At 43.0% G+C, this 18,603-nt stretch overlaps 2 protein-coding genes across 2 annotated transcripts; both read right to left on the reverse strand.

Moving 5' to 3' along the window:
- Positions 1-1,819, reverse strand: LOC127355345 (protein NYNRIN-like). Its single transcript, XM_051386138.1, has one exon. It carries the CDS (start codon positions 1,796-1,798, stop codon positions 665-667), a length of 1,134 nt encoding a protein of 377 aa, XP_051242098.1. The 5' UTR covers positions 1,799-1,819; the 3' UTR covers positions 1-664.
- On the reverse strand, positions 1,819-6,159 carry LOC127355326 (uncharacterized). Its single transcript, XM_051386103.1, has one exon. It carries the CDS (start codon positions 4,728-4,730, stop codon positions 1,824-1,826), a length of 2,907 nt encoding a protein of 968 aa, XP_051242063.1. The 5' UTR covers positions 4,731-6,159; the 3' UTR covers positions 1,819-1,823.
- Positions 6,160-18,603: the final 12,444 nt, after the last annotated feature.

Here is an 18,603-nt window from a genome sequence, read left to right on the forward strand (position 1 = left end):
TCACCCGGGTGTAACTCTGCGCAGAGTGAGCCTCTCCGCTTGTTAGCATGAGAAGGACTCCCTTTTCAGAGCTGCACCCTTATTTATTGAAGAAAGAGAAACAAATCAGGTGGTACATAGGAGATAACAGTTTGAATGAACGTCATAACCTTGATCAAAGGGAGATGTCTGGGGCCAGTCTCTAGAGGAGTCATCCTCTCCTCCCATAGCGACAGTAAAACAATTGAGACATTGTAATCACCGGTTGACCGTTAATCTTCATCGTGTGGGAGAGGTACCAGGTGCTGAGGGCACCCTTGAAACAGTTAGGCATTTTTGTACACACAATAGTTCATAAGCATGAGGTTACATAGAGTGCATGCACTATAAGTCATGAGAGTGAGGTTACTATAGAGTGTATTAAAGTGTTTACATAAAATGTATCATAATGTATTAAAATTTTCCATTACACTCCTCCCTTTTGATCATACTATTGATCAATAAAGAATATACAAAATTTTCAACTGTGTGGTGTCAGTAACTGAAATTCACTTAGATTCAAACAGTTACATCATATTGTAGAGTTGGTTGAGGGCAGTGTAACTGCGTACGTCACTTGTGACGCTCACTTAATCAGCCACCGCTAGTCGTGCTGGCCAATGTCAGTGACACCCTCGTCGTTGGTCTATTGTGTCTGAGTAGTTGTGCTAGGGTCCGGTACCCTTCTGCAGTGGCTGGCGTGGATCCAAGTGGCTCGTTCAGCAACCTTTATTGCTGTGTGGGTTGTGAGTAACACCTGAAATGGTCCCTGCCACCTTCTGGCTTGCCAGTTTTTTCTCCTGAAGTCTTTCACCACTACGTAGTCCCCTGGCTGCAGAGAGTGCAGTGGGAATGCTGCCGGTCGTGGGAGTGTTGCTGTCACCTGCTGTCTTATGGAGGAGAGAGCAGATGAGAGGTTAGTACAATATGTGATCATGTCATGCTCACACAGTGAGGTAGATGGGGGTGGAGAGTCCGGAGGCTGTGTTCCAACATGAGGAGGTGCTGCAAACAATACTTCAAAAGGTGACAAATTTGTTCTGGCCCTCCTCCTCATTCTCATGTACATCAACACCAGGGGCAGAGCTCTTGTCCATGAGAGACCTGTGTCTTCACAGCACTTAGCCAGTTTCGCTTTTAGGGTTCCATTCTCTCTCTCTACAGCTCCACCACTAGCAGGATGGTATGCACAGTGTGTTCTAAGATCAAACCCCATGTAGCCACTGATTTGTTTAATAGCCTCATTTACAAAATGGGTGCCATTGTCGCTGGAGATTCTGCCCGGGATTCCCCATCTGGGGATTATCTCCGAGAGAATCGCCTTTGCCACCACGCTGGCGGTTTGTTTGGAGGCTGGAAAAGCTTCAACCCATTTTGACCACATGTCTACCATTACCAAACAATGTGACTTTCCCTCTGATGGGGTGAGCTCGATGAAATCCATCATTATGTGTTCAAAAGGTCTAGTGGGTGGTGTATGCGCTGCCTGACCTGTTACGGCCACCGGTCGTCCCACATTATGTGTTGCACACACCATACATGCTTGACAGTATTTTTGAGCGTAGCTTGAAAACCCCTTTGTGAACCAAAATTTGGTTATATCATTTAACATCCCCCCTTTTGACACATGGTCTTTACCATGTGTTAATTTAGCGTAGTGAGGAAAAAATTTCCTGGGGAGACTAGGTTTGTTATCAGGACCCATCCAAACATCATCTTTCAAAACTGCCCCGCATGTTTTCCACAGTCGTTTCTCATCCGCTGTGGCAGAAGCCTGCATTGCTGTGAGAGAGGAAGGGAGGGCATTAGGTGTGTGTGTGTGGAGGGTGTACAGGAATGTGGGAGTGAGTGTGAGGAAGCGATACAGCCGCCGCTGTCTTTGCAGCTGCATCTGCTCTTGCGTTCCCCAGGGAGACAATGTCTTGATGTCCTGTATGTGCTGCACATTTACAGACTGCCAGTCGTGTGGGTAGCATGATAGCAGAGAGCAGGTCACTGATCAGGTTGTGATGTGCAATGTGTTTGCCTGAGGACGTGAGAAATTTCCTGTGACGCCATAATGCCCCAAAATCATGTACCACCCCAAATGCATATCTGGAATCAGTGTAAATGGTTACTGACTTTCCTTCTCCCAATTTGCATGCCTCAGTGAGTGCTATGAGCTCCGCTGCCTGGGCTGAGAGGTGGCGAGGAAGAGGGCCTGAGCGCAGGGTGGCATTGTCTGAAACAACAGAAAAACCAACACAGTTATTGCCAGAAACCGGGTTCCTGGAGGCAGAGCCATCAACATAGAGAACCAAGTCAGCATTTTGCAAAGGAACATCAGATAAATCAACACGTGGTGTGCATTGTATTTGTAACTCAGCCAGGCAATCATGTTCCTCATGTTTAACAGTAACATTCGGCATGTCCAATGACACAGTATGGTAACTTAACCAGCGAGCAGTGGACAAGTGAGACGTTTTCTGCTCGAGTAGGATGAGTGAAACCGCGTGAGGAACGAGTAAGGTGACGTCAGAATAGCCCACAATATCTCTTGAGGCCATTAGAGCTTTTTCACACGCTGCCACGGCGCGCAGGCAGCGTGGAAAACCTGCTGCAACCGGGTCCAATTTGGCTGAAAAGTAAGCTATCGGTCGGAGACGGTCACCATGAGGCTGCATTAGTACTGACGTCATACAACCTGCCCTTTCATCCACGGCCTGAGTGAATGGTTTCACGGGATCGGGGAGACCCAATGTGGGTGCGCGCTGCAGCTCCTCTTTCAGTGTGAGGAACGCCTGGTATGCTTCCGGTGTCCAGGTCACGTGATCACTCGAGGAGAGATTTTTCCCGTGGTACAATGCACCTAAAGGAGCTTCGAGAAGAGCAAAGTTAGGAATGAATGTACGGCAGTACGAGCATGTTCCCAGAAATGACATCACTTGTTTCTTTGTTACAGGTTTGGGTAGAGTTCTTATCGCTTCAATGCGTTTTGGAGACAGTGTTTTTCCTTTCCCTGAAATGTCATAGCCCAGAAATGTAACTGCCTGTTTCACATATTGCAGTTTACTCAGGCTGACCTTGTGGCCCTCTGTGGCGAGGTGTCTGAGCAGTTTAAGTGTGTCTCTTTCGCACTGCTCTTGGGTTGGGGCAGCAATGAGCAAATCATCAACATACTGCAACAATGCAGTACCTGGGGTCAACACTAGGGGGTCAAGGCTGGCACTCAAAGCTTGGTTGTAGAGGGATGGTGACTCACAATACCCCTGACATAACCGAGTGAAGGTGTAGGCTTTCCCTTCAAAGTTGAACGCAAACCAGAACTGACTGTCAGGATGCACAGGAACACTGAACAAAGCATTAGACAAATCAACAACAGAAAACCACTTTGCCCCTGAAGGTATTTGTGCTAACAAGGTGTATGGATTAGGCACAATAGGTGCATGTGGTATCACAGCGTCATTCACAGCCTTCAGATCTTGCACAAAGCGCCACTCCGTAGGCTGACCCCTGTCCCTTATCTTTTTTACAGGGAAAATGGGGGTGCGTACGGGGGAGTCAGGGCAAGGAATGATCACACCAGCCTGCAAAAGAGATTTGAATACAGGAGTTATGCCCTCAATTGCTTCCTTTTTCAGTGGATATTGTTGTTTGCATGGGCGAAAAGTGGATTTTGGTGTTATTTTTACTGGTGCACAGTTTTTTATTAACCCCACATCGTACTTTCCTTGCGCCCACAAGGTGTCAGGTAATGACGCCAATGCAGGGGAGACATCAGTTGGACAGGACACAAATGATTGAGAGCAGTGAGATCTGGGAACGCTCAACAAATAGACTGAGCGCAGGGCATTAGTTGTGCAATGAAATGGTTTCTTATAGATGTTAAAACAGGCTGAGTACATAACTGATGGGTCCCTGGTGGGGCACCAATCCGTTATGTTAAGACATTTTTTAACAAACGGCCCCAGACCTTTCCATTCGTCTGTTGTGGCTTTGGAGAGCGAGATGTGAGGGCTGGAAAACTCAACATGAAAGTCCTTCATTTGCCCTTCAGTCAGTGACACAGAGACTGCGCTCCGTGTCCCTGACCAAAACAGGGTGGAGGTACACAAAACATCATTCAAATCCTGATAAAAATGTTTCTCAAAATCATGGTCTGGACCCTCGGAGACATAGGCTGTACAATGTAAGCTTTCAGCTCTCATAAAGTCAGCATGACGGGACACTAACTCTCTGGCCTGTCTGACCAGGTCTGTGGCAAGGGGGTGTGGTATTCTCCACTGATACACATACAGAGGGGTTTTTGCACTGTGTTGGACCATGGAGAGTGCATGGTGTCTGCGCACCACTTTCAGACCGTCAGGAGTGGACTCCAAACTAATGTTCAACGTCAGCATGAGATCTCTGCCCATCAAATTTATGGGGCAGTGTGGGGACAGTAAAAACCCATGTTTTGTTGAGACTGTATCTCCATCAATAGTGTTTGAACATTGCAGTGGCACAGTGAATTTTTCTTTAACAATAGCTCCCGTTGCCCCCTGTGAATGGACGAAATTTCCGCTCATTTTCACATTTGTTAAGTACTTTTCCTGAATGACTGAATAAGTTGCCCCTGAATCCACTAGAAATGTCATCTGCTTCCCTTTTATAGTTAACACTGTTTTGGGCATACGAAGGAAAGGTTCTGTACTGTATTTTACATATGTGCCTGTTAAAGGTGTTTTTTGCATGCGCTGTTCTAAGTGAGCAATTGCCTGCTCTACTTTCTCTCTGTCTGTGTGTGTGTGTGTGTGTGTGTGTGTGTGTAGCAGATGCGGTTAGTGCAGAAAGCGATTCTTCATTGCGTGTGTGTGTGTGTGTGTATTTCACTTCCCTTTAATGATGTGCAGGCAGGATCACAGCTCGTCTCCTCTCCCCGTGCCCCTCCATCCGCCTCTCAATCGGAGTAAGCCTTAGTTTTGTGTGTTCTGCCGGAGTCGTCTGGGTTTCCGGACAGTCCTTTGCCCAGTGTCCCTCTGACTTCGGTATGAGTCTGACACAGCTTGCATCATCCTGAGCTGTGCTTGGTGGCGCTCTCTGTCCTTCTTATCACCTTCTCTGGCCTTGTTCTGGTTCTGAATATTTTGTGCATGTTCCGCATGCCTCTTAACTTCAGCGAGTCTGGCGTCATCAAGTCCCACGCAACTGTGTTCTACTGCTGCTTTAATTGCGGGTTGTAATCCATTTAGGAAGTAGTGGCGTAGGTGTGTTTCCCAGGACCCGGGTGCATCCCCCAATCGAGGTGGTTCAGGGATGCCGCTGTTTTCGTTGAAAATCTGGTAAAACCGATGATAAAAGTCACTTATTGACTCTTCAGGCTTTTGTTTGCAGGAGGTGATTTTTGACATGTCCACGCAGTTTTAATGGCGGCCTGGATGGTGGCGACCCTTATTTTGTAGGGGTCGTTGTCTGTGTGGGTATAATCAGCGTTCACCACTCGTTCGTCACCTGCACAGGCTCCCCTGATTTTGCCGTAACTTGTAGGACCCATCTTTTTGACTAGGAGCCGTCGGATTTCTGGAGCGGTGGGTTGAAATTCTGCACAGAAGTCATCCAGGGCAGCAGCAAACTTTGCGCCCGATGCGTCAGGATCGGGAAGGTGGACGAGGGCCTCCTTCATGTCCTGTTCTGTCCATGGTCGAAACACCACCTGGGGACCTCCTTGTCCCATGACTCCTCTTTCAGTGTCCAGATTGGCGTGTGCTGGGGGCTGTGGCGGTGCAGTCGGTGGCGTGGGTATGGGCTGGTTTGATGGATCTGGGTGTTGGTACGCTGGTGGTGGCTGCGGCGGAGGGTACGAGTGGAGGAGAGGACCTCTGTGACCTGTCGGGGAAGGATAAAGAGACCTCTTAGGTTTCACTTTGTCATATCTCTCATCATCTGTCACACTCATCTTAGCTATCTGACTTTGCAACTGTTTTCTTTCCCTGTGTTCTGCTTCTTCTTCCCACATTTTTAAACACTTTCTATGGCTATCTATCTCGTCTAAGTCCTTTGTTTCTACTCTCTTTTTCTTTCTTAGCTCTCCCTCTTTCTTTTCCAACTGCAGCTTGAGTTTCTGTAACTCTGTTTTACTGAATGAGCCTTCCATAGGGAAGCCGGAATCTTGAGACCAACATCTCAGGTGTTTCACACTTTTCTCTGTGTATTTGCTCGTCATTATGTCCACCATAGGCCCCTCTGGAGGAGGTTGTCCTTCTCTACTTTCTCTGTTTCCCATTATTGAGTACTCTTTTTGTGCCCGGATCTCTTGTCCGTCACTTTTTAAACACAGACGTCTCCGTGAGTTCAGGTTTCTTATTTGGTTTCGGGGTTAAAATGCATTAAAACTTTCCCCGCGGCCTCTGCCGGTGGTCCCAGACCACTGTGGTTTTCTGTACCACTTAAAGTCAGATACAGACGTGGACTATAGTGACATGTATGACGTTTCAAATACACAAACAAAATGCCTTTTTATATAACCTTCTTTCAGAACTCAAAAAAGTCTAACATTGCCTTTTAGAAACTTTACATCTCACCGGATTAGGCCGTTGATTCCTTTTTTCTGACCCAATCGGTCCGTTGGATCTCTGCGGGGACGACCCGGTCTCCCCGGTCAACGGTCCTCTCTTCTCTTCAGACTAAGGAGGTAGAGGTGGAATCTTTTCTCCAGATGATCAGTCACCGTTGTCCCAAGGAGTCCAGGCAGTCACCGAGAAATCCTGTTTGTGACGCCAAGTTTGTGGTGGAAATTCAATTCAGCCCATTCATGTGAGATGCAAGAATTAGACAGAGTCAATCAGTCAGTCTTTTCACCCGGGTGTAACTCTGCGCAGAGTGAGCCTCTCCGCTTGTTAGCATGAGAAGGACTCCCTTTTCAGAGCTGCACTCTTATTTATTGAAGAAAGAGAAACAAATCAGGTGGTACATAGGAGATAACAGTTTGAATGAACATCATAACCTTGATCAAAGGGAGATGTCTGGGGCCAGTCTCTAGAGGAGTCATCCTCTCCTCCCATAGCGACAGTAAAACAATTGAGACATTGTAATCACCGGTTGACCGTTAATCTTCATCGTGTGGGAGAGGTACCAGGTGCTGAGGGCACCCTTGAAACAGTTAGGCATTTTTGTACACACAATAGTTCATAAGCATGAGGTTACATAGAGTGCATGCACTATAAGTCATGAGAGTGAGGTTACTATAGAGTGTATTAAAGTGTTTACATAAAATGTATCATAATGTATTAAAATTTTCCATTACAATGTCTAGGTAGCCCTTGTAATGTTTCGTCCTGACTTCTTCAGGCTTCTCGCCATGACATACAATAAAATTCCCCTTATTTGGGTTTCACTGGGGAGAGGTCTTGGTCTCTAGAAGCCTATGGTTAGTTTGAGGTGGGAAAGCAGAAGCACAGGACTGTATGAGAATAGAGCTAAATCCATCTGCTGATCTGTGGCTCAGGTCTGTTGACCGACGGCACCTAGAAGCTCCTCGATGTCTGTGCACCTTGAAAGGAATCCCTCCTGTTGCTCTTCCTGAGGTTTCTTCCCTTGTTTTCCTGATAAAGGGTTGTTTGGGGAGTTTTTCCATATATGAGTAAAGGGTCTAAGGACAGAGGGTGCTGTATGATGTGCAAGCAGTAAAGCCCCTTGACGCAAATATGTGTTTTGTGGTATTGCACTATGAGTTTACTTAAAGAGGTCCAGTGGCAGCCTCGTCAGACATCTCATACTGTACATATGTGTGAAATCTTTAATGGGTTTCGTACACAGAAGGTCAGTCCACACAAGCATACAAATCCAATCGGCTTCATGGCCTTATTCCTGTGATGTATTTGAACAAAATTATAAAAATAAAGTTGAAAAACAACAACAAAGCAAAACAAAAACAAATCCAATCAGGAAAGGCAGAGACAGGGTCAAACAACAGGCAGTAATCCCAAACAGCCACATGCACACTGAAGTGTGTAAAAAGGAATTTTAATTTATAAATGACTTAATGTCATACTCACTGCCTGATGTTATGTCAGTAAAGTACTTAAAATACTAGGTAAAATACTGGTATTAGTCATATTCACAGTGATAACTCTGGTGGTTAACCAATATTTATACTGTACAGGGAAGGAAAATGACTTGGCTCTTCTGAGACTGATGCTAGAGGCATCTGGAAGAGCTTCTCTAAGAGAACTGACACTTTTATGTCCCAGTTAACTTAAATTATTAGCTGAATTCAATTAGCTTCATTGATGTGCACAAAGTGCACTGGATCTGATCTCAAACCAAACACTGGCTGTAGATAGGACTTTTCGTGATTTTGGCGAGTTTCGCCGCCACTATAGTTTCTCATGCACACTTCACAGTCTGTTCTCATTCCCAGGTTGTCAAATACAGACACTAGCCGTGTTAAGTTAGTTACAATCTGAAAATTCACCACTACATGCTACTAAATCCTACACACCGGTCCTTTAAATCTTTGGCTCATGTCTTGAACCTTTCTTTCAAAATCTGTCTGAATGAGAAACAAAAAAAGAAGATATCCCACTCAGTGAAAGTTGCTGTGAGTTCTGTAATGTTAGGTGCATACTGTTCATTACTCTGACTGCCTGTGGGGTTTTGGGGCATTCCATAGAATTTAAGACGCCTAGAGTAAAGTTTCTGTTGTGCCTTCTTGAAGACCTAGCTGGCGTTTAGAAACCAGGAGAGGCAGTCTGAGATCTGAATGTCACAATTCACAATTCCAACAGGGAAGATATTGATGTAAACTGGTGGCTGGACTGTTGTCTTCTATAACCATACCTGGTAGCACCATGCCTAAAGGCTGCTGTGTCACATTTTATGTCCTCTGTCTCAATATTTGTGACGTGTGGGGCGTGTAAGTACGTAAGGGTGTGGAAACTGGAAGCTGGTGGTCAGTGTGTTATATCTGTCTTCACACTTAACTCAAAACGTGTTGTTGGTGGAATTACTAAACAGAATAAAGTAACATAGGAAGTGAAGCTAAAACAGACTTCTGGTGGCTCGTAGTAAAAGGTCACTTAATCAGCACCGATGACTAATTTACCACAACATCACATTCACATTGCACAGACGACCAAAACAGCAAAATGAAGCATCTTAATGACAGAAAAGGTGACAAATGTCAGAAATATGGGATTCAGTAAGGTGGTATACGTCAGGGCTGTCCATTTCCATGGATTCAGACCGAAAGGACTCATCAGCCCCTATTTCTTTGATTTGTTCTATATAATTACACAGATCGCTGATCTGCAATTACTAATATAATTGTTTTCCTGGCTGGCCATAGGATTTGGGCTCCTAATGGCTAAAAAGCAACAACCCTGTGTTGCTCCTGTGTTGAGAACTATGGTAGATAAATATCTACTCTCTACTGTCTAAGCTCTGTCAAAACCACATACAAATGGAACTACAAAGAGGCCAAAGTCTCTGAGATTTAACAGCAGTTTAGGTGGTACAGTGGTATTAAGTGCAGAGCTGTGGTCAATAAATAACAATGTGGCATAAATGTCCTTTCCATGAAGATGTTTTAACACATCTTAAACAGCAAATGATGCATATTATCTATCAAGCAAGGAGGATAGAAACTGTCTCGTGGTGATGAAGAATAATTTACATTGTAGTTGTTCTCCTTTTACCAAAGTAAAGGATGTTAATACTTTCTCCATGTGCATGGCTCTGATGTTGAAAGAGTACTCACATAATACAACTGGAAGGCTGCTTGTTTTAGCTGCTACTATACTGCCTCGTCCCTACTAACTGCCATAGTAATGTCATTTATCATTATATTTAAAGTATTTCTTAGTCATTTATTTGACAGAAATGGCCCAAACATAAAGTTTGCAGTAAAAGTTTGTTGCCCCAAAAATATGAACCTACATCACTTCCACCGTGTTGTCAAGAAACCACAGTTTAAACAGGAGAATCCACCTAATACCAGAGTGGATTGTGGTACATTATTATGAACATGTGGTTTCATTATCTCTTCTTGCAGCTGTGATAAGTGGTGTTTATGATGATATCTCTCCACAAAGCATTAGTCATTTAGTAATTTCACCCACAACACGTTTTGAGTTAAGTGTGAAGACAGATGTAACACACTGACCACCAGCCTGTTTCCAGAGACAGAGGACTTAACTGAAGACTTCAGACTTCTTTTGAACAGACAGCAGTGATTCCAGTTCCCAGCTGTCCTTGTTACCATGCCATCTCTCTCTGACTATGCTGTCTCTCCACATGTATTGAGGTAAATGGAAAAAGGGGGAAACTTTGGCAGGGTGGGCTCCGTGTGGGAAATACAGACACTGTTCTCACACTAGTTGGGGTTTTCTATCTGTTCTCCCAGCCATGTGGAGAGACTGTCTGCCTATAATCTTACTACAGTATTCCAACTGCTTTAACACCAGTGCCCGCCACAGACTCTCACGGTGTCTCTGGACCAGTTAGGAAATGGTGGAAATGGAAACTTGTTTACTCCAATGAAACCCTCTGACAGTGCAATTTTAACCTCTAGCACAGGTATGGAGTCCTAATATATAATACGAAATATTTGATACAAAAATCTGCTGTCTTGCAGCTTTGAACAGGTTTATTCAGTATGACAGTAGTTTGTCTGTCGTCCTTGAAGAAATGGTACTGTTAAAGCCTGTCCTGTAATACTGCACACACACATCTGAGATCTGGGTGTGTCTGTGTGTGTGTGTGTGTGTGTGTGTGTGTGTGTGTGTGTGTGTGTGTGTGTGTGTGTGTGTGTGTGTGTCGGGTGGAACAGGGCCTATCAGAAATTTTCCACTGGGATTTAGAAGTGCAAAATGAAATAAAAGGAGAGCAAAAAGGGACTGACATTTTAAAGAACGTGCTTTGTTGAAGTTTTGTCCACATTTTGACTTTGGATAGACACACACTGGTTCCATTAAAAACAAGAAAAAAATATGCCAATATAATGAGCCATTCCTTCCTTGATTCCAAAATGATTCAAGATATAGACAGTTCAAACAAACACAGTTTAAACAAACAAGACTAATCCATGTCTGACAGCTTGAAATGATCTCACTGTAAGTATAACAGCAGTTTCTCTCCAGGCAGGGACACACAGTGCAGTGCAAGCAGACAATGACCATGTAAAAAGAGAAAAATACAGACATAAGTGTAACGATTCAGACAGCGTCAGGAACTAATTGGACACCAGGAATTAAATGTGATTACAATTTTATGTCAAAATATAGCGAGCTTCACAAGGTGCACCCAGATATTCCAGATGTGTCAGACACTGTATCTGAGGTAATCCTGGTCATGCTCTGAGCCATGCTATGCTACTGTACATATCACACAAGAATCACACTGTGCTGTTACTGAGCAGATGGCATACACACATGGGCATAACATGACTGCATGTATCTCATTATTATTCTGCAAACCATGACAAAGGCTGAGTGTGCACACTAACCAGCTCCCAAAGTCGCATACAGGAGGATGTAGAGACGTTTACTTTTATGTCTCAGTGTTCAGTGGTTGTTGGTGTTTGACAGGTTCTTTTTTCTAGAAGAGCAACTCTATTTCACAATCTTAACCCCTTTGCTCGGGTGGAGGCCTTGAGGGAGCAGTTAGCATGGATTCAAGCTAAACATTTAATCTAGTTGATGTGTTTTCAAAGTTTAATACTGTTTCAGTATTGTATTTATTGGAAAATGGTCTTATCTATTCTGCAGATTTGATTGTAAAGAAAAATAAACTGTGGTGGTGACACCCAGAGATGATTTCTTTTTTACCTGTATGTTACGTCGAGCATTTCAGGAAGAAAATATTGTTCAATGAATGCCAACTAGTCATCATTTTCAGTGAGCAAGCAGGGGACATTCAGCTCTGAGCCTGAGCAAAGCTGAGAACCAGAGGGACGTCAGTGACATTTGACCAACTTTACAGGAGAGCCAAAACAATAAAAGACCTCACTTTGTCCTGACTTTGTTTACTTCTTTAATATTAAATCTTACATCTTCATCATTAAAGCTTTGTTAACATGTGGATGACAGTATACTTAATAAACAAATGCACTTGCACTCTTTTGGCCTCAAATCGTTCAGTGTGTTCAGTGTTAGGTGTTTTGATTCACACACAGACGTGCATTCACTGATCAGGGAAGGAGAGAGGAGTGTGACCTGAGTCTGACAGGAGAAACTACAAACAGGGTGGGGTGTGGGGATGGGGGGTTGAGCCAGAGTTCTTGAGAAGCATTTCTGTGTCTGAGCTGCTGCTGTACAATGAACTGCAGGATTACACTGTTGATGTTGGCTGCCATGTGTGAGTACTTAACTTTTTGTGTTCATGGAACTATTATCTCTTTTACTGCCACTGTTACTTTTACTGCAACCCATCTTGCTATTATCATTCTGCTATGGGGGGAAAGTAGTTGTGTATTGTGTAGGGTTGTATTGTAGTTCACTGATAATAGAGAGTTTCATCATTATGTATACTTCTGTCCATATTTAAACACTCCCTCAGTCATCAATATGTACAGTGTATATTGTGGTAGAATTGACAGTTAACAGCTGACTCACACACAGACCACAATGCTCCATCAGGTGGAGAAAGAAAAGTGTGTCTGAATCTCCTCGCTGGTCAGTCAGACCTTTTCACTTCTGAGTGGAGTTTCCCTTTTCTTGAGTATTTTCTGCAAACTGTGAATCAGCTGCATTTTGGAGCACACGTGTGCCTGTTTTGTGTCTGCATGTGGCCTATGGCCAGTTGCAGGGCAGTGAGTCATTGCATACAGGAAGATATACAGAAGTGTCCTTTTTGTAAGGTAACCAGAGCTGAGTCAGCAGTTCACCTTAATACATATTAACCAGGTCACACCAGCATTTAAAGCAGCAAAACCTGTGGCTAAATAAATTCCTTTAAATGGAATCACTGCAATGAAACTAATTCATGCAAATCTTTTGTCAAGTTAAGTTTTTTGTCTACCTATTGGCTACGTCAACCATTTTAGGAAGAAAATATTGTTCAGTGAATGCCAATGAGTCATCATTTTCAGTTCCAAAATAACTGTTCAGTGTAGGTCTTTTGTTCACACATGAGCCCTGACTGTTCAGGGAAGGAGAGAGGAGTCAGACAGGCTAATATAGGGCAAGGTGTGGGGATGGGGGGTTGAGCCAGAGCTCTGGAGTCTGAGATTGCTCTGATAGAGACATTTCTGTGTCTGAGCTGCTGCTGTACTGTGCTACAATGAACTGCAGGGTTACACTGTTGATGATAGCTGCCATGTGTGAGTACTTCACTTTTTGTGTTCATGGAACCTCTGATCCTGATTTAAATCTAAGGCAGCTTGTAAACTGTTCAACAGTTGATTCAGAGTAGGAAAGCAGAAAAGTGTTCCAATAAGCTGTAACTTTAACCATCACAGTGTGAAATGCAGTTTGACTGCTGCTGGTACGTTCTAAACTAACGAATCTCAATGCATCTTTTTACTGGACCCACCTGCAGCGCGCATACAGCTCAGGGTTGTGTGATGGATGGTCATACGATCGGAACTCTGAGTTTCGTGATCCGCTGCACCTCTAATTGTTGTAAATGTGTCTGTTAGTAGCAGTGTGATGTGAGAGAGCATGTCTGATATGATCAGCCTGTTCTCACTCTGCACTCTGCTGTAGGTTCCAGATGGGACAGTATGTAGTATGACTGTTCTAGTCTCATGTGTAACCTTCAAAGTGGGAGAACTAATATAGTAGTGTTTGTGTCCAAAGAGTTTCCAAATGTGGTCCTTCTGTGAGACACAGTGATTGATACAGTTGAAGACAGAATAACTTCAGCTGCATGAAGAGTGTAATTGTGTTGCCTCAGTGCTGATTGAGATCAGATCTGAACAAAAAGAATCACACTCTAACGCTCTTCTAATCTGTCTGACAGATAGTTTTAGTCATTACTAAAGTCTCCCTTTCTCTCTCTCTCTCTCTCTCTCTCTCTCTCTCTCTCTCTCTCTCTCTCTTTGTGGCAGTCTCTCTGCCAGGTGGACACAGTGACATTAAGACACTGACAGGGACAGCTGGACAGAACATGACTGCACACTGGAGTCAGTGGACTACGTGGCGACTATCAGGTCATCTGGTCGTACGGTTCAGAGCGGCATGTCCTATTCAACTTTGATGATGGAAAAGTGGAGAAGACTGCATCACCAAGATTCCTCCTGGACAGAAAGACCGGATCACTCACCATTCGGTGACAGTGGACTGTACCAGGGACAGATCCTCAATGCAAAGGGGTCCATGCATACCTTTAACCTGACTGTTGTGGGTGAGTATTTGGAGACACAGAAACAAAGGAGTTGATCTTAACAGTCAGCCCCCATATATTAGATATATCTTGTTTTACATATGCAACAAGTCATACAACATACTGTTGTATTTCTGTGTTATTAAATGTCTCTGGGATTATGAATGAGGTTTTTTCTTTTTTGGGGGGGGTTGCCTTTATTTGATAGTGACAGCTGTAGATAGACAGGAAAGGTGGCTGGAGAGAGAGGGGATGACAGGCAGCAAAGGGCCGCAGGTCGGATTCAAACCCCGGCGGCTGCAGCAACTCCGTATATGGGTCGCCAGCTCTACCGACTGAGCTAACCGGGAACGAGGTTTTCTCACTTGGAACTGAACCTGGAAGTTCTGAGCAGTGTCTGAAATCTCTCCTTCGTTCACCACACTGCTCTCTGTTTACTGTACTTTAATAGACAATAGTTTACTCAGTAGTGAGCAGTACTTTGAGATTTCAGACACTCATTAATCATCATGGCTTTGTGTCATCACTGACAGGTTGCACTATGGCCATTTTCACATCTGCATTTTAGGTGCTGGTCTGCAGATGTTGTAATATAGATAGAAGAGAGAATACCAAAGTGTGTGTGTGTGTGTGTGTGTGTGTGTGTGTGTGTATCAGGAAGAACATATTGATATTATTCAAGTAGCCTGTGTAAATGTTAGTGGGTTTTACTTTTGCTCATACTGTATATCTCCACCTGTGTGTTTCACAGAGGCTGTTGGACCTCTGCAAACCACTACTGCTAACCAGAGGAGCCACATAGCTCTCGCTGTAGCATTTGTCTTAGTGTTTGTTGGATGGCCTGTGCAGTGACACAGAAGAAGAAAGGTGAGTATGAACAGAGCTCTGGGGCTGTGTTGTGAATGCTGCTCAATGTTTATCTAAACATTAACACCAGAGACCGTCATGGCAGGATTCATTATGATTTCAGGTAGTCAGTCTGTCCGTCCATCTCGTTCTTGTGAACGTGATATCTTAGGAATGCTGGAAGTAATTTCTGCACATTTGGCACAAACGTCCACAAGGTCAAAGGTTACCGTGATCTCACAAAAAACATTATTGGACATACTGGACATATATATAACTCAATAATTGATGACAATATTTAACAAGTGGCCAGACAACTCCTTTTTTACACTTTGACCTTAAATTGAACTTGACAAACATGATATTGATCATAGCGCTGTCATGAACCAGCTCAAAGTGTAGACAAAACGAGGACACTGCACAGATTATTATAATTATTATTATTATATTATTATTATTATGTCGACAATAGGAACATTTGTACTAATGAGCAGCACTGATACACATGATACATGTATGCCGTGTGTGGGAACAGTTACACTGTGTTCCAAATTATTATGCAAATATGATTTCAATTAAAAAAACATTAGATTTTTTGTTTTTCAATGAAAGTTTTGCTTCCCATGTCTGTTCACTGACATCAATCTCTTTATTAGTTTGCCAGGTGAGCCTAATTAATGGGAAACTACTTAAGGATGTTGTTCCACATTATTAAGCAAGTCACAGGTTTCATGCAATATAGGGGAAAAAAATATCTTTCTGCAGATGAAAAGCGTGAAATAGTGCAGTATATTTCAATAGGTATGAAACCACTGGATATCTTACGAAATATTAAGAGAGATCATCGTCAGATAAAGGCGTGTTAAGGAAAGTTTCTGTAAGGCTAATTCATCGTATTCAGAGAGGAGCTGTGAAAAAGCCACTGATGAGTAATAAAAAAGGTCTTTGAAGCTGCTGGTGCCTCTGGAGTCCCAAGAACCTCTCGACGCAGGATCCTCCAGAGGCTTGCTGATGTGCATAAAGCTGTATTTCGGCCGCCCTTAAACAATGCCCACAAGGAGGCATGATTGCAGTGGGCTCAGAAATACATGAAGACTAACAGTTTTATCACAGTATTATCTCAACCCTATTGAGAACCTGTGGAGCATCCTTAAAAGGAAGCGCTATGAGGGTGGGTGGCAGTTTACCTCAAAACAGCAGCTCTGAGAGGAAACTCTGGCGTCCTCAAAGGAAATACAGACAGAACCTGTACATGGAGACACAAGTTCAATGGATGAGAGTTGTTAATGTGATGTCAAAGAAGGGCTCCTATGTTAGTATATAACTCGATCTTTAAAGATGTTTTTGATTTAAATAGCTTTGATTTGAGAAAAATTATCCTCTAATGCAAAAAATACAACAGATTTTGGTTTTCAATCCTTTAGAAACTATTGAGTGGTTTGAAACTCTGTTTTGCATAATAATTTGGAACACTGCATTTTGAGTTATTTTGCAAAAAATGCCATCGTCATCATTGGTAATTGTGTTTAATAAAATCCAGATTATTATTCCTTCTCTCTGTTAGTGAAAACCTTTCATTTCTATTTTAGTCTCTTCATTTCCCATCCTGAAGAGTTGATGTATAGAGTTGTCATGTGACTGAGGACTTGTTGCTCGTGCATTTGGGTCCACCTATATTGTGTCAGAGGTCGTGACATAGTGTTACCTCCTGGAAAGTAAAACCTCCAAACCTCAATCCCAGAGGAAACAGGGTGGTTGAGTTTAACAGATGAGCTACTGGATGATTCATGGTCTTTTTCAGCTAGTGGTGTTTCTGTGGTCATAACTACTTATTTAGTGGTTGACCCCCCTGCTTCATTTTGGTAAGTTTGTTTAACTGACTTTAAAAGTGGTCAGATATGGTGGGTAACACTTTATAATGAGTACACACTATTAAGCATTAGTTAAGCATGAATAAACACTGAATTCATCATTTATAACGCATGAATACACATTAGTATGTAGTTTATAAACACAGTTAATGTTTTATTCATCATTGATAACCACATTAGTTATGGATTAGTAAATACTGAATTCATCATTTATAAAGCATGTTTCTGCTGTAAATAGTCATTACTATGTGGTTTATAATCACAGTTATAAATGTTTTACTCTTCATTGTACTGTACATTTCTGCATGCACTTGCACATCCACTATTCAGACATGTATTAATGATTAGTGACTGTGTTAGCAGATGTTCTATAAAACTCACAACAAATTCATTTTCTAATGATGGCCTATAAACAGTGATTAATGCAGGAATTCACAGTTACAAAGCTCTTACTACTCGTTAATTAAGTATTTTGCACGAGCTTATCTAAAGTGAGCACTATCTATGGCTTATTAAGCATTTACAAATGAGATATAAAGGCTGACAATGCCTCGAGACTCACAAAATGTTCAGTTATCTTAACAGACGAAGGAGAGACACAACACAAAGGGATATAGAACATATTGTATTGATATTTACTGCAACTTCCCAACATATTGTATGAAGACGAACAAGGCTGGTTTATGAAGACATGCTATATACAGTGGGTTGTTTCATTGCAGCCATTTGCTAAAATCAAAAAAGTTCATTTTATGTCTCATTAATGTACACTCAGCACCCCATCTTGACAAAAAAAAAAAAAAAAACAGAAATGCAGACATTTTTGAAAATTTATTAAAAAAGAAAAACTGAAATATCACATGGTCATAAGTATTCAGACCCTTTGCTCAGTATTGAGTAGAACTACCCTTTTGAGCTACTACAGCCATGAGTCTTCTTGAGAATGATGCAACAAGTTTTTCACACCTGGATTTGGGGATCCTCTGCCTTTCTTCCTTGCAGATCCTCTCCAGTTCTGTCAGGTTGGATGATGAACGTTGATGGACAGCCATTTTCAGGTCTCTCCAGAGATGCTCAATTGGGTTTAGGTCAGGGCTCTGGCTGGGCCAGTCAAGAATGGTCACAGAGTTGTTCTGAAGCCACTCCTTTGTTATTTTAGCTGTGTGCTTAGGGTTATTGTCTTGTTGGAAGGTGAACCTTCGGCCCAGTCTGAGGTCCTGAGCACTCTGGAAGAGGTTTTCTTCCAGGATATTTCTGTACTTGGCCGCATTCATCTTTCCTTCAATTGCAACCAGTCGTCCTGTCCCTGCAGCTGAAAAACACCCCCATAGCCTGATGCTGCCACCACCATGTTTCACTGTTGGGATTGTATTGGGCAGGTGATGAGCAGTGCCTGGTTTTCTCCACACATACTGCTTAGAATTAACGCCAAAAAGTTCAATCTTGGTCTCATCAGACCAGAGAATCTTATTTCTCATAGTCTGGGAGTCCTTCATGTGTTTTTTGGCAAACTCTATGCAGGCTTTCATATGTCTTGCACGGCGTCGAGACCGCCATAAAGCCCCGACTGGTGGAGGGCTGCAGTGAT

Source organism: Dicentrarchus labrax, unplaced genomic scaffold (assembly GCF_905237075.1).
Source record: "Dicentrarchus labrax unplaced genomic scaffold, dlabrax2021, whole genome shotgun sequence".
In the NCBI taxonomy this organism is placed as follows: domain Eukaryota; kingdom Metazoa; phylum Chordata; class Actinopteri; family Moronidae; genus Dicentrarchus; species Dicentrarchus labrax.

Excerpts from the sequence above, each read along its gene's own strand:
- LOC127355326 (XM_051386103.1), bottom strand. The coding sequence starts at position 4,730 with ATGCAAAAAACACCTTTAACAGGCACATATGTAAAATACAGTACAGAA.
- LOC127355345 (XM_051386138.1), bottom strand. The coding sequence starts at position 1,798 with ATGCAGGCTTCTGCCACAGCGGATGAGAAACGACTGTGGAAAACATGC.